This window comes from Aedes albopictus, chromosome 1 (genome assembly GCF_035046485.1).
Source record: "Aedes albopictus strain Foshan chromosome 1, AalbF5, whole genome shotgun sequence".
Taxonomy (NCBI): Eukaryota; Metazoa; Arthropoda; class Insecta; order Diptera; family Culicidae; genus Aedes; species Aedes albopictus.
Genome location: NC_085136.1, coordinates 212,038,991 through 212,063,214, shown reverse-complemented (window position 1 = coordinate 212,063,214; position 24,224 = coordinate 212,038,991). Strand labels below are relative to the sequence as shown.

Genomic DNA, 24,224 nt, shown 5'->3' with positions numbered 1-24,224 from the left:
GAAACCCCTATTTAGTAGTGCCGGAGAGACGAAGTGTTTGGCAACCATGGGAATGTTGTTCAGTGGGTCGAGGAAGGAGTAGTCCTGGATTTTACTTTGATTGTAGAAGACGAACCTTATCCCCACATTAACTGGACCTCCATGTTCGGGTGCCTGTTGAGCAGATTTTCCCTTCATTCCTTAGAAATAAAAATAAAGGAAGGATAGGAGAGCACGTGGCAAACGCGCTCTCGTCATCAACGCAGACGAGTTCAAGTGAGTGAGTTTCTTGAAGGTGATGAGAAGCAATGTGAAGCTAGTGGATCTTGGAGCCGATATACATCGTCATTCTAAAAGTAAAACAAATGCACGAGATCACGAACACGGCACGGTGGCAGCATTGCGAGCTGCAGATTGGCAGGTGGTTACCACACTAGAATGGGGAAGTCGTTTTACAAATCAGCGACGTAAAATCCTGTTTAAGACACTGGCCATTAGTATGGGACACGCTTGTATGGAAAAAATGAATCCTCGCTCCAGTCGACTTTTTTGATTCCATTCAGGTCCCATATGAACTGTACAAAATTTCAACGCAATCGGTGTAACTATAATTTAGCGCAAGCGGTTCAAAGTTTTCATAGGATTTACTATGGGAAAAGTTACACTTTCAGATAAAAAATCCCAGAGGTCGTCCCTTGTATTCTTAATTCAAATCGATCAATGCTTCTTGTAGAAAAATCCATTATTAAACTTTCCTTCGAAGACCGCAAATCGATTGGATGCTTGTGGAAAAAGTTATTGATTTATTACCGATTAGTGATCCAACGAACGGCTTTTTGTTTTCTTTTATCAGCAGCACTGCTGCTACCGTTGTTGCATGGGGTGGCGGGAGGCATCACCACCCCCAGAAACAGCAGCAGCCAAGGCAGCAGCTGCAGTGCTGCTATTAAAACAAAACAAAAAGCCGTATAAATAATAAATAAGCTTGCTGTCACGCAGATCACAGAAGAACAAAACATAAATGGATGGCCCAGAAATCTGACGCGACGAACGAGCGTTTTTGATTTTTCATTGAACACTTATCTGAGGAGCAGGCTTTTGACCAAGAGTTACGCCAAAAAGAAAACCAAGAAGATGAGGCATGAGCAATTTGAAAATCTAAATTAAGTTTGAAATGTTTTAAACATTTTCATAGGCTGCGGGGCCATTTGGCCATGGGATTCTCTTTTGGGCACTTTTTACTTATAATCAAGTAAATTGAACACCGATCGACTTGAATTTGTGTACATTGCCATGTACAAAGTTCTAATCGAATAATACAAAATCGACTGTGTTCTAAGCGAAAATAGGATTCTGTGCCAAAATGGTCCCGCACCCTACCACTTTCAGGTTATACAGGTTTTACTCACAGTGGTCCATGTCTATCGTAGCTCGGTCCAGTTAGACAATGCGCAGCCGTAACTACAAAGTTTCTGCTGATCAGAACTCCTCCGCAACCTTGACGACCACCCCGGTAGATTAGCAGGGCAGCCCATGGGAAATCATCGATCTCAGCTATACGTCCATACACTTTGGGCACATACGGTGTCTGACTACCGCAATTGTCGTGTGCCCCGAACCGGAGCAATGAGGGGCCTTTTGGCACTCGTTCTCTTTTAGTATTCGCTGTCAGTTCAGGATTTCTATATGCACCACTGCTTGGACAACAGATTCCTGGCTCCTCGTCATCCAGTGCACACTGTAAGGCTTTCACAAAGCTTAATCGACTAGCTGAACCCAGAGTGTCTCCATTCGTGATATTTGTAAACGCTGGACACTCCTGCTCGCTGACGCAAACGCCTTTTTCCAATTCATGAGGAACATCGCAACTGTAGTCCACTACGTTTGTTTCTGCAACAATTAGAATTAAATAAATTAATCAAAGCCACTAGCAGGCAAGATGAATTTCAAGCACACCTGCATGGGAAGATGTTTTGCCGATCACCACCAACAGCGCTAGAAACCAAATTTGCGACATCTTCGTCTGAGCTACCACACTCGATTGAACGAGAAGTCGCTCGAACTGGTACCATTCGATCGAAGAAAAGAGGAATTTCAATTGCTGATCAGTCCCGGCGATCAAAAATGCTGATAGCCAATAAAGTTATTTATAATTTATATGCACAAATGGTCCCATGTGTAGCAGATAGCACAAATGGGATGGCAAATATGGGGCAAAATTTACGAAAGAACTATTTATTTACGTCAGGCCTACCTTTGATAAGAGTAGCGAAAATTTAAATTTTACAAAATAAAGCCCAGAACTGTGACGATAGTCGCGTTAGTATAGTTCTGATTTGAAATGCAAATTAAAAATAGATGCTGATTGTATCTAGGGTCTGAGACCATTTGGGCAGGAGCACCTATTTTGGGCACTTGCTGCTATAACTCGGTCAATTTCAAACCGATTGACTTGAATTTTTGAACATGGCTAGATATTGCGCGTATCTGATCGTGTCTCAAAAATCATGTTCATCGGTTACAAATTGTTTGAGTTATAGTAGCAAGTGCTCAAAATAGGTGGTCCTGCCCAAATGGTCCCAGACCCTACATATTTTTAAAACCATTTGATTGCTAAATGTGAACCCTGACCGCGGGGAATTTACAGAATAAAAAAGTTTTGAAAATAAAAATGATAATATTTACATGGTGTGTTACCTACCTTGATACCTTGTTGGCAACAAAGTAACTTTCTTCAGCGCCGAGTATATGGTCGAACAACATCTTCCCGGATTTTCTTCAATCGATTACAGCTAGCGTGTTTGCGGCCGTCTAGGAAGTCGCTAACCTCTATAGACTACAGGCTGTTGTTACAACCGAACCGATAAAACATATTTTAACGGTTAGCACTCCCAACAGCTCTAATAAAACCGTGATAAAACCCTATAAGACATTAAAAACATTTATCAAAACGTTTTATAAGCTATTTAATTTTCTAACACAACTTGTAGGTCACAATAAGATCAGCAAGTCGTATCAAAATTCGAAAAACATCTTGAATGAACGATTAAAACTCTAAATGCATTATTGTTCGAAAGATCCATGAACATTAGTGTTAGATCCGCAAACCGTTGCACAGTGAAAAAAATAGGAATAAAACGCGAATGAATTCAATATCTCTGCTCGGAGTAGATGGATCAGAATGATCAATTCTCATTGTCGTCATAAATAGGGTTGTAAAACCATCGCAATGTTTAAAACATGTAAGAAATGCAAACTTGACTGTGTTGCGGGCGTAAGCTTAGTTACATGTGAAGGCTTCTGCGTAGATATACCTATTTCCATGTCAAATATGTAGACTTGTTGGACGACCAAGGAAAAGCTTGTTCTGAACGTAGTATATTTTGGATGTGCGAGGAACTGACTTAATACAGAACTTCAAATTCCGAGCTGCACACTTCGAAAAAATCTTGTAATTTTGTGTCATATAAGTCCGACATATAAAAGCAACACATTTGACGCAAAATTGTGTGCGATCTTATTTTTACAGGAAACGGAAAATGTTTGACTCATGTAATTTTACCGCAAAAGCTCAGCGCGTCGGCTGCTTGTATACATGATTGAGAACTGTGCTATTTATAGCACCGAATATTGAAACAAAATTAAATACAAAAAGTTCCATTCGGGAATCGAACTTCGATCCTAAGCTGCCGTAATTCTGCAAAGTGACGTAAGCGCCATTCAAAATGTCGATATTTCTTGGTACATTATATATAATATCTGGTGTAAAAATTACACTGTGGTATGCCTGCTGTATTAGAGTGCAAGATCTAGTCGTAATCTATCATCTATGGAAGGAAACTTAAAGGATGAGCAAGAGTTTTATGCAATATAACCAAAAAATGGGCAAAAACTATCAATGTCGCTTACGTCACTTTGCAGAATTACGGCAGTAAGAGTGTCAGTTTGCGATCTTGCTCTCTCGGCTGACTCACCACGTTGAAGAGATGTCAGTCGAAGATGAACAACTTCTACCATAAACGAACTTGCCAGTTCGGCTGTCGCGTCGTCACTGCTGGCGTGTATGTATGTACTAAGACAGCCGTCATCGCAGCCAAGCAGACAAAGCCGCCTTCTGATTGACTGAGCGTGGCTATTTTCGTTTACCACTGCATCGGCTGATGGCAACGGAATGTCATTTCCAAGTTTGTGGCTCAACTCGGTATTAAATTTATGAGCGGTTTTCATGCTGTTTCACTTGTAATAAACAAATTTCCAATGCAGTCTGCAGTCTTCATCTGATTTTGTAAGGTGCTGTTTGACAGTTCAACATCAGTTATCATTATGTTTCTGTAACATATCGCGTAAATTTACAGCATAGAGAACAAAATCATCAGTTCTGTGATTTAAAATTATGACTGCACACCTAGAAAATATCGTGTAATTTTAGGTGTCCTGAACCTGACATATACGAGCATCATCAAAAACACAAATTTAGATGTTATAACATGTAAATTTACGTCTTTCAAGACACCTCGAAATAAAACATATTTTTTCTTAGCGTCTAGCAATCGCTAGAACCGATTTGACAAATAAAACACAGAAAAGAAAAATATTGTCATGCATGGGATTCGAACACCGGATCTGCTGATCGTGAGTCACATCTCTTACCTCTCGGTTATTTCACCGAATTAGAAGGTGGCTGATGAATGTGGTACTGATTCTACGTTTCTAATGAATCGGCTTTGTTGACATTTAACGCAACCAACCAGCACTTACATGATGCGCGTAAAATTGAGTCCACTTTGCGATTCAGTCTTGAAACGTTTACGTTTTTTGGTGATTCCGTTTCGTGGAAATTTCAGAATTTCTAAGTGTGTGTGGTGAATAAAATGCGATCCTGCATAAAACCACTCCAGCTGGAAATCGCACGCCTAAAAACTAATGCTGCGGCAATGCGAGAACAACACTCTGTTAAATACCGCTGCCAAAACCGCTGAAAGTAACGAATCCTCATACATGCTTGCAAATGTGGCCACGCACGGAGAGAAGTCAAACCTTTGGCCTAACCCCTCTGCTAGTATCGACATTTCTCCTCTGTCGACAACCAGGATCAACACAAGTCAAACTTATAAAAGACGTCGCGATGATTATTCTGTGAAGCAGCACATTTCTAATATAGCAAACGACGTTACAAAGAGGAAGTTCAAAAAATGATTTCAGATGCTATTGGATTGGTATAGGGCAAGTTCGTTACATCAAGTGTTTGGTAGCAGCGTGGAGAGATATGTCGTCATTTGACTAAGGTTCACCGGGGTAAGTTGAAACGGGTGGGGAAGATGAAACACGAAGTTTTGAAATAGATTTCAATACAATTTGGAAATTTTTCGTTCACCATAAGATTGTTTGAATCAAAAACTATGTGTTATGGCATTCAAGCTGTTTACCATTATTAGATAACATCATCTTAACCTGCTGTTTCATCTTGCCCCACCCGTTTCAACTTGCCCCGGTGTACCTTACATTTCTTTTAAAGTTGAGATTGATGTTGCTCATCGTGAAGATGCATTGGAAACATCGAAGTGGCCTAAAGGAGTGCGCTGCAGAGAGTTCGTCGATTGTGGAAGCACGACGTGGAGACCGACACGTGGATAGTAGTTAAGCTATTCATGTAATGTTGTTTGTTGTGATCAGGAAGCTTTCATGTTTTATAATTATCTTATTTTTGTTCTATAGTGCTTGTATGTATGTTGATGATGTTTACATTGTCATTTTGCGTTTGATGATAATAAGTATATATATACTAAATCATAGTTATACACTCCCGATCAAAAGTTTGGGGTCACCCCCTCAAAAATATGTAATTTTTTTGGCCTTTATCTTCGCCAATTTGCGTCCGATTTCAAAATCCTAGGTCGCATTCAAAAGATAATAAGTCAAAGTAACTTTGAACATGATTTAGGTGAAACTTTTACAAACATATTTGTATGTAAACTCAACCCAAAGTTTCTAAATTCTCTAAAAAATGAATATAAACTTACGGCAGTTTCGCTGGAAATTGGGTCGACCGGTAGAGCGGTAAGTAAGTAAATTAACTCTTGATGTCATCGGCCAAAAGTTTGGGGTCACCTTCGTAAAACATGGAAAAGTGATTTGGTGATATCTTCGTCATCTTTTATTCAATTTCAATTCTTCTTGGCTTATTTGAAACACAATGAATGATACTTACTGCATAGATATTAAACCACACATATTTATTAAAATTTACATACTAAAACTTAACGCAAAACTGCCACATTTTATGAAATGTGGTGAAATGTGTTAGCTTTACATAACATTTTTATTTATAAATTAAAGACATCAAATGTAAATATAGTTAATTATCTTTGAAATGAGCCAAAAAGAACTAAACTAGAACTATAGATGACGAAGATATGATCAAATCATTTTTCCATGTTTTACAAAGGTGACCCAAAACTTTCGGCCGATACATCATATTGAGGGCTGACCCCAAACTATGGTCGATGACATCGAGAGTTAATTTACTTAATAACTTTTTTCCTAGATTTTTTAGCCAAGTTCTGTAAAAAGCAGTTGAAAGCTAATAGAAAATAGATTATATTACCGCTCTCATCTTAAAATTTGGTCAACCCAATTTCCAGCGATACTGCCGTAAGTTCAAATTTATTTTTTAGAAAATTTGGCAGCTTTGGGTTAAGTTAACATCAAGGATGGGAACACTCACTTGGAAAGAGTTACACTCACTTGCTATTTTCTCAGCTCAGAAGCGTGCAATCAAGAAACAATGTATGGACGACTTTTGCATTGTGGTTTTGTTCAAAACTTTGCCGAATAGAGTAGGGATCGCACACGCATATCGAAGTCGTGGGGGAGCTGCAAAGGCAACTCTCCACGAGGTGAATGTAAATTACACTCACCTCGTGGAGAGTCGCTTTTACAACTCTGTCACGACTTTGGTATGCGTGTGCGACCCCTACTATATTCGGAAAAGTTTTAGACAAAACCACAATGCAAAAGTCGTTCATACAACGTTTCTTGATTGCATGCTTCTGAGCTGAGAAAATAGCAAGTGAGTGTAACTCTTTGAAAGTGAGTGTTCCCATCCCTGGTTAACATACAAATATTTTTTTGTAAAAGTTTCACCTAAATCATGTTCAAAGTTACTTTGACTTATTATCTTTTGAATGCGACCTAGGGTTTTGAAATCGGACGCAAATTGGCGGAGATATGGGCCTAAAAAATGACATGTTTTTGAGGGGGTGACCCCAAACTTTTGATCGGGAGTGTAAGTCACATCATTGGGGCAAACATGCCTGTTGGTGTTAATGCATTAAATAAATATTTTGCCCACAAACAAAACCTAATTTTCATTCGAATATTCAACGTAACCAGATTTTAGTAAAAACTTCTAACACTTTCTGAAGACATTAAACTTCTAAAGCAGCGTTCTGCCCGAGAGTCTGCAGTGTGACATCTCCTTATTTAACTATCCTTACAGATTGTTCCAAAATATTCCTACCGCTTCAAGCTAGGAGATTGAATGTATTCACGCTCCATGACAAATGTTTTCTCATTTGCAATGATGAATGGCTATTAATACACTATCAACTCTTTTTCTTAGCAATTACTGACCCCCTCTTGGGATAAAAAAAATGCCAAAACCTGTAATCAGCTGTGCGGCTTCAACGCAGCGAACCAACTTCCGTACAAATTATAAATCGCTCATTCCAGTTTGTGCCGTCATCAATCTTTGCCTCAACGCAACGTGGTGGTTTGCTCACCTATCCCAATTCACGCGCGTGCCATGGCGAAGATTCAAAAAATTAAACTCCCAGCTCACACGCTCCGATCAGTTGACAACGGAGCCCACTCTCGCAAACATGTTTACGGCGAAGTCTTCTGCGCTTCTCCTGTTCCTCGGTACCGTAGGTGAGTAGCTGATAATTGTTTTTTATTGGTAGTTCCAACCACTTGGGGAAACCCCAGCCAAGCTTTTTAACGAACGGATCGTTCCAGTAGTTGAGGCAATCACGTTGCTGCCATGCGAGATCCCTAATGAAGACGCGATCGGTTACTGCATTCCAACGTACGGATGCACAGCCTACCAGAAGTTGATCGCTACCGGACCTTTGGACTACGAACAGCAAGAGTTTGTTAACCAACTAAATTGCTCCCGGACGGGAGTTTGCTGCCCACCGAGGGCCAACGTTTATCAGAATCCTCGAATAGAGTTACCAAAGTTAGACAAAGATTTGATCGCAAATTGTGGTGCGGACACCACCGAGGACCGGATCTTTGGAGGACAAGTTACTACCATCGACGAATTCCCATGGTTGGCGTTGTTGTTCTACGAGTCGATGCAAACCGGAATGTTGCACCCGTCGTGTGGAGGGGCATTGGTGGCGAAACGCTGGGTACTCACGGCTGCCCATTGTGTTACGGGGAAGAGTTATACGAACTTGGGACCACTGTAAGTTTATTTTTAAAATTTAGCAAACATATCGTAACTGTTTATTCTTTCAGCAAATTTGTCCGACTGGGAGAGCACAATTTGGATACGGAAGTGGACTGTGATTTGAACGAAGACTGCAATGAAAAGGCACTCGATATTGAAGTAGAGAAAGCTATCCCCCATCCGGACTATGATAGTAAAAGCTGGGATCGATACAACGATGTGGCGTTGGTCAAACTGGCCAATGATGCTCCGTTCACAGACTTCATTCGACACATTTGTTTGCCAGGCTACTACAATTTAACGGAACAGTTGAGCAAGGAAAACATGAAGTATGTGGCGGCTGGCTGGGGACGAACGGATTTCTGTAAGTATTGCAATTTATTATAGGTATCGATGAAACTTTCACTGAGTTGCATAATCAACCGGACAACAGCTGAGGTATAAACTGTTTCTGAATAATGATGAACAAAGGCATACAAAAATGCATAAAACTGATCCTGAAGTATCACAATGGATATCAAAGGGTAGACACCGTTGATCATTTTCACACAATTTGTTTTTGTCCTATGACGCTCCGATCAAGTCATTGAAACACACCATACATCTACTGTTGTCTTATCAATTATGCCACACATTGTAACTACTATTAACCTCACATGATGATTCGTGTCAGGCATGAATTTGCTTAAAACACTATATTAACAAATCACTTTCATCATAATACATTGAGATGTTTTTAGAATCTATGATACAGTTGATTGTAAGCTTCGTCACAATAAATTTTGTTAATGAATGTATTACAGGTCAAGTTGAGTAATAAACCCATGACCTGCATGCTAAGCGTATCATTTTCATCTCGGACAGTTATTAAAAACAAACAGCATAACTGATAATGATAATCTAACATACCGGCTTCAACCACTTTTCTGAATGTAGGCATGATTGACGTTGTCACATATTTCGTGCCGTATTATTTCATGTGCGTTAACATAGTCTTCATCTGATAAATGATGTGTCGACAACCTAGAAAAAATGTTCAACCCAACGGTGATCCCCCCCACTTTTTCTTTACCTTCCTAGGATGTTAGGTTCAGGTTAACACGCTGACCTCGTTTCCACGTTCAGCGTGTCTGTCTGAGTCATATTGGTTAACTAGTAGCGCGTCTAGAGCATTTGAACAGATCAAAAATGTTCCAGTTCAGTGACACAAAGTGACGTAGCTGAAAATTTATTTGTAATACGATCAATTTGTTGATTAAAATAGTTATTTATGCAAAACGTTTCAAAATGATGAGTTTTTTAGCATGAGTCGTACAGTTGCGAAAAAGCTCGTAAAATTGAAAAGACTCGAGTTTTGCAACAAGGTACATACAACATTTTTTGCCATTACAAACATATTGACTTGAGCATGATCTTTTCCATCAGTACCATCGGGCTTCGGGGTGGGAATGGGAACAAACACGTGCTCCATAATGCTAGACACGAATTTTGAATCGAACAAGCCGTTCTATAACCGTCACAGTTTAGCAAGCCCTTACTGTGAAAACTTAACTTGTTGTTCAAACAATTATTGCATTATGAACCATTACAGGGTGCGGCAGGAAAAAATGCGAAAAGTTCAAGGCGCTATCACTCGTTAAATAAGGGATATATATGATTATTTTTTCAAGACAGTGTATCAGTCAATGTCTTTATTCTAGCACTGCAAAATAAAAATTACCATATTTGATGTATAACATGTGATAAAGCAAGCCTTAAAACTGGGTATCAATAAACTGCGCGCCCAATAGTCATAAGACAAAAATGGCTAAAATAGTAATTAAAATGCTTTAATCCGATGAAAAAAACCAGCCCATACTTATCCAAAGCCATGTAGTTTCACATACTAGATGAAATAAGCACATATATTTTATGATGAGTTGTGAGAGAGCTGTGAGTATGAGGTGAGTAAAATTTGTGTAATTTATACTCACCTTGTGTTCACAGCTCTCTCACGGTTTTTGTATGCGTCTGCGACTTTTACTTTATTCGCCAAACTTTTAGGTTAAACTACAATCTAGAAGCCTTCCAAACATCATTTTTTGATAGCATGCTTCTGGACTGAGATAGAAGCAAGTGAGTATAACTTTTCGCAAGTGAGTATTCCCAACACTGCTCCTAGAATATTAATGGTACATGAATTGGGTGATCTTGGTCATCCAAACTACTCTGCCGGCTTTTCGGGCTCGTATGAAGTTGATCACCAATATTAACTTCTTTTCCCGATCAGCCTACACGCTAAGGTCAATTTACCTATTTTTCTAAAATATGGGTAAATTTTACTCAAATTTGCGTAAACTTTACGCAAATATGGGTAAATAAAACTCATATTTTGGAAAAGTGCACATTCGCATTTATGGGTAATATTTACCCATATTTGGGTTACAATTACTCATATTTAGGTACACATTACCCATATTTGAGTCTTGTTTACCTATATTTGAGTATCATTTACGCATATTTGCGGTTGTGCACTTTTTGGAAAAAAGGTAAACTGATCTTAGCGTGTAGATAGCTGTGTAGTGTCGGTAGCGGTTAGTTCAACTGGCTAAGAATAGCACTACGGACCGCCTGTTCCAGTGGTAGGAGTCCACTAATCAGGTGACCCCTAATTCATGGTGTTATGCGGCTTTGCGCTTACCGTGCCTAGGAATGAATGGTTAGGGGGGTCTCATAAAAACCTAATCGCGAACGGAGCCTGTGGAGTACCAGGGCACTCTCCACCAGAGATGGGATCCTCCTCAGAGCAAAACAAGAGACTAAAAATTCTGCACCACGCTAGCGCAACCAAAGCAAGAACGTTTTCTCTCGTTTTGTTTCACCTTCCTGCTTGTAGCTTGAGACTCCGAAAAACGTGCGGATTGGTTGCACAAAATAGTGCGTTTCCTCAAAATTGAGGCACTTTGTGCACACCGGGAGTTACAATAAATATTTGCATGATAATAAATGTAATAATTCATAAGTGCACGAGTATGTATGTGCGAAATTATGTCATGCCATCCGATCGGCGAGATCATACTGTGAACAGCGCCATCGAAATTGTCGACCAACTTACCGGGTGTCACGAAAATGAGGCACAAAAAAATTGCATTTTGTGTTGATCAGTGGTGGAAATTGATCGCGAACGTGTGCTTACGCGCTACAAAAAAATGCCATCGCATCGCAAACCTTTGCTGTGCGATGGTGTTCGTACGTCTGTGGCACACGATCGTACGACACGAACGCCAACGAGTGCATCGCATCTTTTGCAAGCACGATGCTTTTTTATTTTAGAGGTTCGCGGCCGATATTTCTGTAATGAAATCAAATTTTGCTAAACTTTTTCGTCGATATCATTTACTGGAATGGTACCTGACCAGTATAATCAAAAAACACCCAACTAATAACCTTTAAGTGTACAAAAAATGGCAACAAACTAAGTGTTCTACATTGTGATCCTTCTGGCGAACCAACTGCGATTCTGCTCGTTCGACATTTGTTTTGTGTTGGTTCGTCGATCCGGGAAATCGTGAACCGTTCTCTCTTTTTGGGTTCGCGAGCGCGTGAGCAAAGATTGTGTTTGATGCGAACCAAAAAAACACGTCAAGCGCATGATGCTTTCCACCACTGGTGTTGATTCGAGTGGCTGAACGTTTCTCTTTGTCTCGCTCCCGTTTTCTCTTTGAGCAGCGCTCCCGCGCAAACGACTTTGGCAGGAGCGAACAAAGATAAAGAGAACAAAAACGTCCATTTGAGGCACATTGTGGGAGCAAATGACAAGCCTGCCCTCCACAGTATTTTCCCTTACTGTGCTAACCGGAGCAATAGCGCGGTAAAACTTGTGTTTCTCCGAGACAATCAGCTGCCCTTCTTCAATCTCATACTTGAGGCTGAATAAGGGCGGGATTATGAAGATGTTATTAACTAGTTTAAATTTTCACCTATATGGCTTCGCATTATGCGTTTTACACAGTGTATTCTGTGCATCCTCGCCTTTGAAGCACTCAAATCGATACCGATCTGGCTTTATTATTGCTGTTCTTTTTTGTGCTGTGTTTAATCTTGCCTAGCTTGGGTAGTGGCTACGGTTAGGATAGCTCAGAATAATCGTCAGCACACTACTACTTTCAGTAAAAATGAAATGGCAAACTCACGTGTCATGCCTCGACCTTCATTATGGAAGCTTTTGAAGAAGCATGCTCTCTACGGTCTGTGAAGATCACAAGAGGAACCCCTTGGTGGAACTCTGATCTGGCGAAACTCAGGAAACAATGTAGAAAGAGTATGAACAGACGACGTTCGGCTGGTTCGGAGGCTTTCAGGTCGGCTCGCAAGGCCTACAGGAAAGCTCTCCGGTTTGCTGAACGATCCGGCTGGAAAAACCTTTGTACAAATGTTTCCAGCTTGAGTGAAGTCAGTCGGTTAAACAAAATTCTTGCGAAATCTAAGGATTTCCGGGTGAACGAACTTCGTTTGCCAAATGGCGATCTGACTTCCTCTGATGAGGAAGTTCTGGAATGCTTATTCAGCACACACTTCCCCGGATGTTTGGATATTACATCTTCGGATGAACCTGATGTCTTTTCTTGTAGTTATGATTCTTTAGCTTCGGCTCGGAGTATTGTAACTATTGAATCGATTGAGTGGGCTCTTAATAGCTTTGCTTCTTTCAAATCTCCTGGGGCAGATGGGATTTATCCTATCTTGCTTCAGAAGGGATTTGATTATTTCACAGATAACAGATGTTTATGCTAGTACAAATTTTTCGCAGAATCCTGTGTAAATGTTCAAAACGATATACGTTGGCTCACTACCGCCATCTACTCAACTGATTGCGACATTACAACTAACTTGAATGCAAAAATACTTCAAAGTTCCACTTTCATTCAAGATCGAATACAATCTTGAATGTAAAATTGCGTAGTGCATGCAATCTTGAAAGCGATCACTGACTATCGATCACTGCGCCATCTCTAAATGATTGCCACATGAGTTTCAGCTGCTCGTTACATACAAAATGACTGTTGAGCATTTTTACACACATTGCCAATATAAGCATAAACGTCTGTTATCTGTGATTATTTCAAACATGTTTTGAAAAAACTACTTGTTTGCAGTTTTGCTACAGGGTATATTCCCAAATCCTGGCGGGATATTACTGTAAAGTTTATTCCGAAAGTGGGTCGTGCGTCGTATGAAGAAGCAAAGAGTTTCAGACCTATCAGTTTGACCTCTTTTCTTCTGAAATGCTTAGAACGCATTGTGGATCATCACATTCGTGATGTTCATCTGGCAAACGTGCCTCTTCATGTGAACCAACATGCCTACCAATCTGGTAAGTCCACTGTGACTCTTTTACACAAGGTTGTTTACGATATCGAGAAAGCATTCGCTCAAAGGCAATCTTGTTTGGGTGTTTTCCTAGATATCGAGAGTGCCTTTGACAACGTGCCTTTCGATGTCATATTGGAAGCCGCACGGAGTCATGGTATATCTCCAATGATTTCCAATTGGATTCATCAAATGCTCAAAAACCGATATCTCTTCTCGAAATTGCGTCTAGCAGGGATAAGGAAATTAAGTGTTTGTGGATGCCCCCAAGGGGGAGTCTTATCACCGCTTTTGTGGAATCTCGTAGCAGATACGCTATTGAGGCAATTCAATAATAGCGGTTTTCCTACTTATGGTTTTGCCGACGACTACCTAACATTGTTAGTTGGTATGTGCATCAGCACCCTTTTCGACCTGATGCAAAACGCTCTTCAGGTAGTTGAGGGTTGGTCTCGACAATATGGCCTTTCGGTTAATCCGAGTAAAACATTTATTATTCTTTTCACGGAAAAGCGAAACCGTAATGGTGTTCGACCTTTGCGTCTCTTTGATTCTGAAATCGATGTGACTGAACAGGTAAAGTACGTTGGAGTCATTCTTGATTCCAAGCTTTCCTGGACACCTCACATTGAGTTCAGAATCAAGAAAGCTTGTATGGCCTTCGGGCAATGCCGGCGGACTTTTGGTACAACTTAGGGTCTAAAACCCAAGTATATCAAACGGATTTACACAACTGTGGTTCGGCCAATATTGGCATATGGATGTCTTGTGTGGTGGCAAAAGGGTGAAGTGAGAACGGTCCAATCAAAATTAGGCCATCTCCAAAGGATGTCTGGAGCGTTCTCTTCAACTCTTACGGCAGCGCTAGAAGTTCTCTTTGACGTTGCCCCACTACACATTCATCTCAAACAAGAAGCACTTACCGGTTACGGGTACTCGGTCTACTAGAGGAAACTCCTGTGAACCGCAAATCAACACACCTCGTTGTTTCCACTTTTGGTGAATTGGGACAAAATTGTCCTTGCTCCAAGTGATCTTACAATTGCTTGTAATTTTCCATAGAGTAAGGTGGGGCAAAAGTTCGACTTTAATTGATAATTCAACCTATTTCAAAAAATCGAAGCAGATAAAAATAAATAAATACCGTGTGGTGATTCTACCATCCATGAGCTAAAATTTTGCTGAACAAAGTTACGCCAAATGTCTTTTCAATTTTGAGTTACAACACTTTTTGTATGGGTGTGTTTTATTCGAACTCTTGCCCCACCACTGGGGCAAAAGTTCGAATCTAGTGTTTGTGGAATTTCGCTAACCGTAGCACACTATTTTGACACTTTGGTAATAGGAATACCTGAAACCACTTAATATTTGATGTTAGAACTGGAATACACTTTAAAATTCGATTTGGATTTTACCCGAATCAGGGTTAAATTTACTACACCAAAAAATAGTAGTTTTCCGCCAAATTCAGATAAAACAATATTTTTTTTCAACTTTAATCGACTTTTCTCACTAATTCCATCACTCTTAGAGGTAATATGTACATTTTGCAGAATTTTAGGTTTATACCTAAAGTTGCCACATGACTCGAACCCCACAATTCGAACTTTTGCCCCACTATGTGTAAAATACGATTTCCAAATCTTTTTTGCAAAAAGTTCTACATGCTAAAGCATCTTCAAAATATACCTACACAGCAAAAAATTTCTTGTGATATCACATCATTTTCGCTGCACATCAGTCGCGTCGTAAAAGTGATGTAAATAATTACATCTTTTTCATGAAACAAATTAGCCGCCGCAGCTTGAGAGTGGGTCTAGCAATCGCTAGAACCGGAACGATAGATGAATCATATATAACTAAAATATTGGCATGGATTCGTACACCGATCCGTTGATTGTGAGGCACTTCCCTAACCTCTCGGCTATTTCACCGAGTTAGAAGGGTAGATGATAAATATGATACTGCTTCTGAGTGTTTGCTGGAATGGGTTTGTTGACACTTTCCGGTGCCAACCAGGGTGTACGTAGTGAGTGTGATAAATGTTGGAAAACGATGTAACCGAGTGATATTACGTTCAAAACTGGATACATCGCCAGAAATTACGCGCCTGGATATTACAAAATTATTTGCTGTGTAGTTACGCCCCAAAATAAAATATCGAATTCGATTTCATTACAATTCCATTCCATGCGTTGGAAGGGCCATCGCATGTTACAATTGTTTGATCAAAAACCAACATTTTGTCATAACTTCTCGAAATATTGATCAATTTTCATAATTTTTGGAGTGAAAGACTTTATTCAAAAAGGGTTCGAACAACCTTGACACCCTAAGAAATAATTTGAATTCAGTTCAAAAACTTCAAAAGAAACTCGTGCCCCACTCGAACTTTTGCCCCACTTTACTCTATAGGACATTTTCCACGATATTCCCTTCCTGGGAAGAGTGGACATCTGGTTATCTGGAAAGAAGTATTTCAGAAGGCATCGTATGTTATACTGATGGCTCCCTTCTCGAAGGTCGAGCAGGTGCTGGTGCTTATTCTCGTGAGCTAAGGCTGTATCAGTCTTACTCACTTGGTAGATACTGCACCGTTTTTCAGGCCGAAATCTTTGCTCTTATGTGCGGAGTGAATTCCGCACTTCAGCAGCACGTAATGGGCAAAGTAATATACTTCTGTTCAGATAGCCAGGCTGCTATTAAAGCACTTGCTTCGGCCAACTCCAGGTCAAAGATAGTTATCGCTTGTCGAACTCAAATCGAGGAGCTGAATTCAGCAAACGCTGTTCACCTTGTATGGGTACCTGGCCATTCTTCCATCGCTGGAAATGAATTGGTTGATGAGTTAGCTCGCACTGAAGTATCACATGACTTCATTGGCCCTGAGGAGCTATTCCGATATCGAAGTGTTGGATAGAGCTTCAGATTCACACCTGGGCTGTCACTCAATACAGACAAAATTGGAATAGTTTGGAGTCATGTCGTCAAACCAAATTGTATAGTGCTGAGCCATCTCTACGGGTGGCGAAGTATCTTACTAATCTGTCTAAGCAAAATTGCAGCATGCTGGTCAAAGCATTGACTGGCTACTGCCGACTCAGCTATCACATGGCGAATATTCAGCAAGCTGATTCATTTGCCTGTGATAGCTGTGAATCCGATAATGGAAATTCGTATCATTTGATATGTAACTGTCCAGTTTTCGCGCAACTGCGTTTCCGAGTATTCGGAAAACACTTATTAAGTGAAACTGACTTCAGAAACCTGAATCTTCAGGATATTCTGTTGTTCTTAACCCGCTGTGGTAAAGAGCTATAGGCTCTCTTTCGCTTTATGCGTTACTACAGTGCCCTTTTCAGGGCGCTGTTTGAACCCATTGTGGTACGCTTGTGCGTTAGTACCCTCTTCCAGGGTATTTTTCCTATTTCTCTACCTGTCCCTATCCCCATCCAAATCCTTTTTCCTTCCTTTTCCCTCAGGAGATGATGAAATAGGCTGTTATTTTGGCGATGGCACAAATGTCCCAACTGGAGGATAACGTGCCTCTGGAGCCGGCCTTCTGATACCTGATACCTCCTTGGGCAGCGATCGTCCTTGTCATCGTCAGTGCTTCCGGAGTGTGGGCTGTGCACGTTAATTATGCTGAAGTTGAAGAATCGGCCCTTGATCTTCAAACTGCACATTCTTTCGTCGATCGGCCACCAACCGATCACACGCGCCTCTGCATATCACCCATCAAGACGAATGCTGTCCCCAGCTCGCGTGTGTTGCCGCCCCAAGTAACATTTCAAGTTTTATGCTGCTCAATTAGTAGTTTTCATGGCAAATTTTATAAAACTGCCAATAAAACCAACCTTCTGCCAACCGCTATAAGAACGCCATCCAACCAAGTGGACCACACTTATAGAGGTTTTCAAAGCAAAGTGGAGAGCAACAACAAGTTTGCAATAAAGCCAACATATGTTGCTCATTTTTGTTTGAACAGATTTGACAACCAAGTATGAGAAAAGGACAACAAACTAATGTTGACACCGCAATCATCTTATGGATTTTCTCTATCGATTATCACTAGTAAATATGCATGAGTATAAGTGACTTTGTGGTGATTTCTGAGACATTTTACTATGTGCAGAAACAATGTTATCGTGAATAAGTGGATTATAAGTGCTCAAAATTAACGCGCTTCCAAAATAGCGCAGTTTTGGAGATGAATTCAGTCCTGTGAAAAAGTGAAATTCGTATATTTCATGCATATGCAGCTTTCTGAATGTGAACTATTTTTGGCTTGTTGTCTTGAGCATCGAATTATTAAGGTACCTATGTTTTATTGAGACGTTTTTTTTTTTCGGATATCCCACTTCATAACGCAGGGGTAAAGTTCCGAATTCCAATATGGCAGCAGCAACTTGCCAAGAAAAAATTGCGTCCGGCAATAAATCCAATATGCCTTCGGCATAACTCCGATAAGTGTTATTAGTCACGTCATTACCACAATAACCCAGCAACAAATCCACCTGTGGTTTTCGCTACTTTGTAAGAGATGGCGCTCAAATCGGTATTGAATGTCATTGCACTGTGGTCGGCTATGGATGGCCAAAAATGTTGCAGTGAAAGTTTGAACATATCGAAATTTACTATATATGGTGAATTAGCAAAGAAATGGCGAATTAGCAAACAATTAATATTAAAAATAAATTAGCGTTTGAGCCATAATTACAATTGGTATTAGTTTTGGCCATCTAATATGGTACAGTGCATCCACTGGCATGTTATGAAAACAGCGATGTGCCTTTTAAAAGTTATTTTATAGTATTCTTACTAACTGCTATAAAACCTGTTATAAATCAAATAAGTTCTGTGTCGTTGAGTCTTGTGACAGTTTTATCGACGCTTTATAGAAAGCTTTTAGTGTTAATTAAAATATAGACCAGTGGCATTGAGATGACCGTTATAAATCTTTCATTAAACTAAAATAAATCAATTAAGTTCTGTAAATGTTACTTAGGATGACCATAGTGCACAGTTGATATTAGAGTCCTTCCCTAGCACTCGGACGTAGATCAGCCGCCCCTAACGTGGGGATCAGACGCTGTTGTGAGCCGCTCCTCCTGGAGAACAGACGCTCAGGTTTGCCGAAGCAACACGCCCCCCCCCCCTTCCCTGTCAGCTTACGACCAAATTTCCCACCGGGGTTGGTTACCCGATCTTCCCTAAGGTTGCTCATAGTTTCCGGCCGGTACCACGAGGAGGTAGGGATAGGAGTTGCTGGGCAGAGGCAGGTGGATCACAATGGGATCTGAATTGCGCAGCATAGAGTAATGCGGGGCAAAAGTTCGCACGGGGCAAAAGTTCGCAGTGGGTCTTTTTCTGAGCACAAGTTAAGAACACAAACAAATCTGTATGGGTTCGACACATAATCAGGTCAGTTACTCGTCAATAAAAATTGGAATGATTTCGTTATGATTTGGCAGAGTTATGCGAAAAAATGTGTTTCGAGGTGTTTTGATACAATTTTTGGACCTTTTGGAATAAGAATTTGTAGTAACAAGAAGAAGAAGAATCTCATAACCTCTTGAATTCGGAGAATCGTTATTCCATAGTAGTTCGAGAGGTGCACTCGAATAAACAATAAACTACTAGTGCTTCTTACAGAAACTGACATTGTTAAAACCTCGACAGTGGGGCAAAAGTTCGCAGTAGCTGTGGGGCAAAAGTTCGCACTAGATTTCTGAATCTAGAACATCAATACAATTACAGAATCTTTGAAGCAATGAAAATTTCATATAGAAACTTCTATATATGTATAATATGTGTAGTATGCACCCTGAAATCATTCCGGCAGAGGGTTTGAACTTAGTTTTGTGAGATGTTCCATTGTAAGGCAAACATTAAGGTAACCCATTTAAATCAAGAAATGAAAAATGGCTAAAAAACATGTTTAAACATTTTCTTGGTCATCCTCGTCGTGTCTTTTCGTATGTTTCTGAAGTTCTTATGTTCATCTACTCTACCGGGGTCTTTCATAGCTTAGTTTGTAAATTGACAGCTATAACTCATCATCATACTGACGGGGATAAGATTCGATTACGGTCCCGTTCAACAGTTTTGCTGCATATTTGTTTTTTTTTTTTCATGTATTTTGTGCAACATGTATCTCTATGATTACCCCACAATGTATTTTGACAACTTCAGTAACACTGGAAAGGACAGCTCTTAGTTAATAGTTGTGGAAGTCTTCATAAAACACATTCTATACACAAGCTGAACACCAGGTCGTATTCCAGTTGGGCCGCAATGCTAAGAACAGACGTAAACAGATTTCATGGCTAGAGTGAAAAGACAAACATGAATTAAGATGAAGCATCACACCAAGAAACTACCCTGTACAAGGTGCGAACTTTTGCCCCGCATAATGCGAACTTTTGCCCCCACTATGGGGCAAAAGTTCGCATTGGAGTACTTGTGTTAAACATTGTATTACTTAAACTACAAAAGTAACGCGAAAAAATCTAGTACTACGTTTTGAAGGCAACATGATAAGGACCCGTTTAACGAAGATAAAATATATTGTTTTCTTTCCGTATATTAGTTATTTTGTGAAGTCTGTTAGGTGCGAACTTTTGCCCCGCATTACTCTACCCACTACCCAGCCTTTAGCGTGCCGCTAATATTTCTCCAGAAATTTCTCGAAGAATTCCTCCAGGGATTCTTCCAAAAATACCATCAGGGATTCCACCTTAACCTTTCAAGACGCACGCCATCAACAAGCAGCTGAAACTGCACCGCGCTCGCGTTGTATACGACGAGCAACTTTTTTTTGCTGGTGTTGTACTTTTTACAACGGCGCATGTCCTGAAGGGTCCTTGAATTCCTTCACGGATTATTTCAGGCAGGCCCGTGCACAGAAGTGGCGCCAAGGGAGGGGCTTTTCCCAATTTTGACAAAAGGTGGAGAAGCGTCTAGTGTATGAAAAGTCGGTAATGTGCATGGGCTTGATTTTAGGAATTCCTCAAAGGATTCCACCATAGATTTCTCCGGGATTCCAGGAGTTCTTCCAAGGATTTCTTTATGAATGCCTCAAGAAATTTTTCCAGAGATTCCGTCAGGGGTTTCTCCAGAAATTCCTTCAGGGATTGTTCCTGTAATTATTGCAACTCGTTACATAAATAACTATTTCGATGTTTTTTCTAAGCTGCAAAAAAATTTTATGATAAATATTTATTAGAATTACTCCATCGACAGTTTCAAATCAGATTGCATGAAAGTTTTCACGAGTTTATGAATAGTCCATTCTGCATTCACAAATGAAAAATGCTGTTTCTTGCTTTTTTTTCCAGACAACACCAGCACCAGCGTGCCGAGTAAACTAAAGCTAAAAGTCAGTCTACCGCACGTCGATCAGGAACGCTGCCGGACAGTCTACGCGGAGCATACGATTCGCATAGCCGATAGCCAAATCTGCGCCGGCGGTCAGAAGGCGCACGACACCTGCCGGGGGGACAGCGGTTCCCCGTTGATGTACTACAACCGGCAGCATGCCCGTTGGTTTGCCTACGGCATCGTCAGCCGGGGTCCGTCCCAGTGCGGCACCGAAGGGGTTCCCAGTATTTATACGAATATTTTCAAATATGGGGACTGGGTCAGGAGAACAATTGCAAGTAATTGAGCAGGAGGAAAGCAGGGATGTTGTTATTAAGAGATTGAAGTAAAATGGGAATAACAAAATGAAGCATAAAGATGTTTCTGTTGTTAATCCTTTCGGGACAAGAAAGAAAATAATCCCTTTCACCCCCTGTGATTCGTTGTCAAGGTCCGTTGCAATGTCAAGAAAAGTGAACCACCATAGAGAGCGTGCAAACAAGGTCAATCAATGCGACACATTTTGCTGCTTTTGACTCCTGCTGAGACTTTCGACATTAATGGGACCAGTAACTCAACACGGTTGAAGAGGTTCGCACTCAAAACCCACAATTCTGATTCCATCGCAATTCTTTAGTTTACTATTTTGCTTAATTACAAGTTGTACCGAGGTTTGCGATCCTTTAGGCTCTAATATTTGCTCTTGCGTGTCATCTTTCTTTAGTTTGCTTCACGACGCAATATTTTTTAACCTCTGCGGAAAGAAAAGCATTGTGTAAGCCCTTTTTGCCGAAATCGGTAACATTGTTGTACAAGCCTCGGTTCGATTCAAGTGTGTTTCTGTTCTCATTGGGAATTTAGGTTAAATCTTCGCTGGTGGTCTCATCGTCGGCACCGCCGTCCATGTAGTCAAGGACCACCTCGCTTCGCTTAAGGATATTTCACGTGTGACCTGTATGTAGCAATATGAGCGACGATGGTGCGTTGTCACCCATGGGAACAGCACGTGGCCGATGGTCTTGTTGCAGACCAATTTATTGCGCTTGGACCATTCCCCCTTGTTGTACTTGTATTGTTGTAAACGGGAAATTGATTGGAAAAGAAGTCCCTCAACGTGCGTTCATACAGTGTATCGGTTGTTTCAAGAGTCTCCTCTGGCTTCATGTTTGTATGTAGTGGGTGTGGGAAATGGACGCTCAGGTAAGGTAACCAGGGGTGACCGAGCTATTGCTGGCAGCAGCATACCCTCTCCTTTTTCTGTCATTCGATGATTATTATCGAGTCGAGTGTGTACGTCCGGCTGATGTGGTGGACCGAAGAAGAGGGTGACCAAGGGAAGGAACTCCTAATTGAATGGACTTTTCAACACAGGGCACGTGCTCCAGTGGCGAAAAAATGAACCTGATGAGGTACATGAACAAGTCAGTAATTTTGTGATTATTTTGCTCCTCTGGGACAGGATCGAATCGCTATTAGTAAATCTGGGATAGGGAGGAGATCGAGGATAAACATGTGATTAAAGGAAGCACATAGCATCAGTTACGGTGTAACTTCTTTCTCTTGGCGTGTCGTTCCAACTGAGAGAAACCAGCAAAAAAGGAAGCACTGAATTAGCATTAGCAGTCGCACAAATTCGTAGGAGGAAGTACTGAAGCTTTTGACGGTGTGCCAAAAACCGTTATTAACAAATAAAAATGTCCACCCAAATGGCACCCGGCATTCGAAAGATATACTATTCTAGTATCTCCTCTGAAAATTTGAAAATCTTTCATCGAGGGAAACTAAAATTTTTGTGATTTGAAGATTTTGAGCCTTTTCTATAGAATTTTCTTATATGAGTAAATATGCGCGCACGGTGTGCCTGGAACCACTATTAACTAATAAAAATAAACATCATATTGCCACCCGTTATTCGAAAGATATTACATTTTAGCATCACCTCAGAAAAATTGAAAATGTTTCATCGAGAGAAACAAAAGTTTTTACTGTTTGAAGGTTTTCCTCTATTTTCATAGAATTAGCTCACATTTGGCAATATTGTCATAGGATGTTTAAATGGCTTTTCAAATCATAAACAAATATTAATAAGTTTCACAAACATCATTCCAAAGATACAACACTCAAACAACTTCTCTGCAAATTTGACAACATTTCATTGAAACGATCGCAAATTACAGTGGTTTAAAAATATAAGATATGATTAAGTATATTGAAAATGTAGTAACTTCATTGAATATTATTTCAATTTCTCATGTTAATCATTCCTCGCAATGAATATATATTTTGCAACTCATCTAAAACTTTGATTATATATCACATTTTTTGCGATACTGTTACAAAACTCAGTAGGTGTCTTTAACGTGTTTATAGGCAAAGCGATAGTATGCATATTAGTATGGGACACGCTTGTATGGAAAAAATAAATCCTCGCTCCAGTCGACTTTTCAGATCCCATTTAGGTCCCATATGAACTGTACAAAATTTCAGCTCAATCGGTGAAACTATAATTTAGCGCAAGCGGTTCAAAGTTTTCATAGGATTTACTATGGGAAAAGTTACACTTTCAAACAAAAAATCCTAGAGGTCACCCTTTGTCTCTTTAATTCAAATCGATCAACGTTTCTTGTAGAACAATTATTTATGAAACTTTCCTTCGAAGACCGCAAAACAATTGGATGCTTGTGGAAAAAGTTATTGATTTATTACCGATTAGTGATCCAACGAACAGCTTTTTATTTTGTTTTATCAGCAGCACTGCTGCTGGCGTTGTGGCATGGGGTGACGGGAGGCATCACCACCCCCAGAAACAGCAGCAGTCAAGGCAGCAGCTACAGTGCTGCTAATAAAACAAAATAAAAAGCCGTTCGTTAGATCACTAATCAGTAATGAATCAATAACTTTTTCCACAAGCTTCCAATCGTTTTGCGGTCTTCGAAGGAAAGTTTCATAAATAATTGTTCTATAAGAAATGTTGATCGACTTGAATTAAGGAGACAAAGGGCGACCTCTAGGATTTTTTGTTTGAAAGTGTAACTTTTCCCATAGTAAATCCTATGAAAACTTTGAACCATTTGCGCTA

The 24,224-nt window shown here is 40.2% G+C and overlaps 2 protein-coding genes across 3 annotated transcripts; one reads left to right on the top strand and one right to left on the bottom strand.

The window, feature by feature from the left end:
- Positions 1-1,298: 1,298 nt before the first annotated feature.
- On the bottom strand, positions 1,299-2,212 carry LOC134285457 (CLIP domain-containing serine protease B8-like). The gene is made up of 2 exons (XM_062846202.1): positions 1,936-2,212; positions 1,299-1,869 (listed from the first exon to the last, which is right to left on the bottom strand). The coding sequence occupies exons 1-2, from the start codon at positions 1,994-1,996 to the stop codon at positions 1,385-1,387; spliced, it is 546 nt and encodes a 181-aa protein (XP_062702186.1). The 5' UTR covers positions 1,997-2,212; the 3' UTR covers positions 1,299-1,384.
- Positions 2,213-7,360: 5,148 nt separating this feature from the next.
- On the top strand, positions 7,361-21,555 carry LOC109412484 (CLIP domain-containing serine protease B8-like). 2 transcript variants are annotated; one of them, XM_062846201.1, is made up of 4 exons: positions 7,361-7,908; positions 7,999-8,449; positions 8,503-8,798; positions 21,124-21,555. In XM_062846201.1, exons 1-4 carry the CDS (start codon positions 7,632-7,634, stop codon positions 21,450-21,452), a joined length of 1,353 nt encoding a protein of 450 aa, XP_062702185.1. In that variant the 5' UTR covers positions 7,361-7,631; the 3' UTR covers positions 21,453-21,555. The 2 variants fall into 2 exon arrangements, with proteins under 2 accessions (XP_062702185.1, XP_062702183.1); XM_062846199.1 differs by having other exon boundaries at positions 7,996-8,449.
- Positions 21,556-24,224: the final 2,669 nt, after the last annotated feature.

What these genes read in the sequence shown, in the direction of transcription:
- LOC134285457 (XM_062846202.1), bottom strand. Translation starts at nt 1,996, where the DNA reads ATGTCGCAAATTTGGTTTCTAGCGCTGTTGGTGGTGATCGGCAAAACA. An exon ending in CAAAACATCTTCCCATGCAG is followed by an intron (nt 1,870 to 1,935) that starts GTGTGCTTGAAA and finishes TAATTGTTGCAG; the next exon opens with AAACAAACGTAGTGGACTAC.
- LOC109412484 (XM_062846199.1), top strand. Translation starts at nt 7,632, where the DNA reads ATGCCAAAACCTGTAATCAGCTGTGCGGCTTCAACGCAGCGAACCAAC. An exon ending in CCTGTTCCTCGGTACCGTAG is followed by an intron (nt 7,909 to 7,995) that starts GTGAGTAGCTGA and finishes GGATCGTTCCAG; the next exon opens with TAGTTGAGGCAATCACGTTG. An exon ending in TATACGAACTTGGGACCACT is followed by an intron (nt 8,450 to 8,502) that starts GTAAGTTTATTT and finishes TTATTCTTTCAG; the next exon opens with CAAATTTGTCCGACTGGGAG.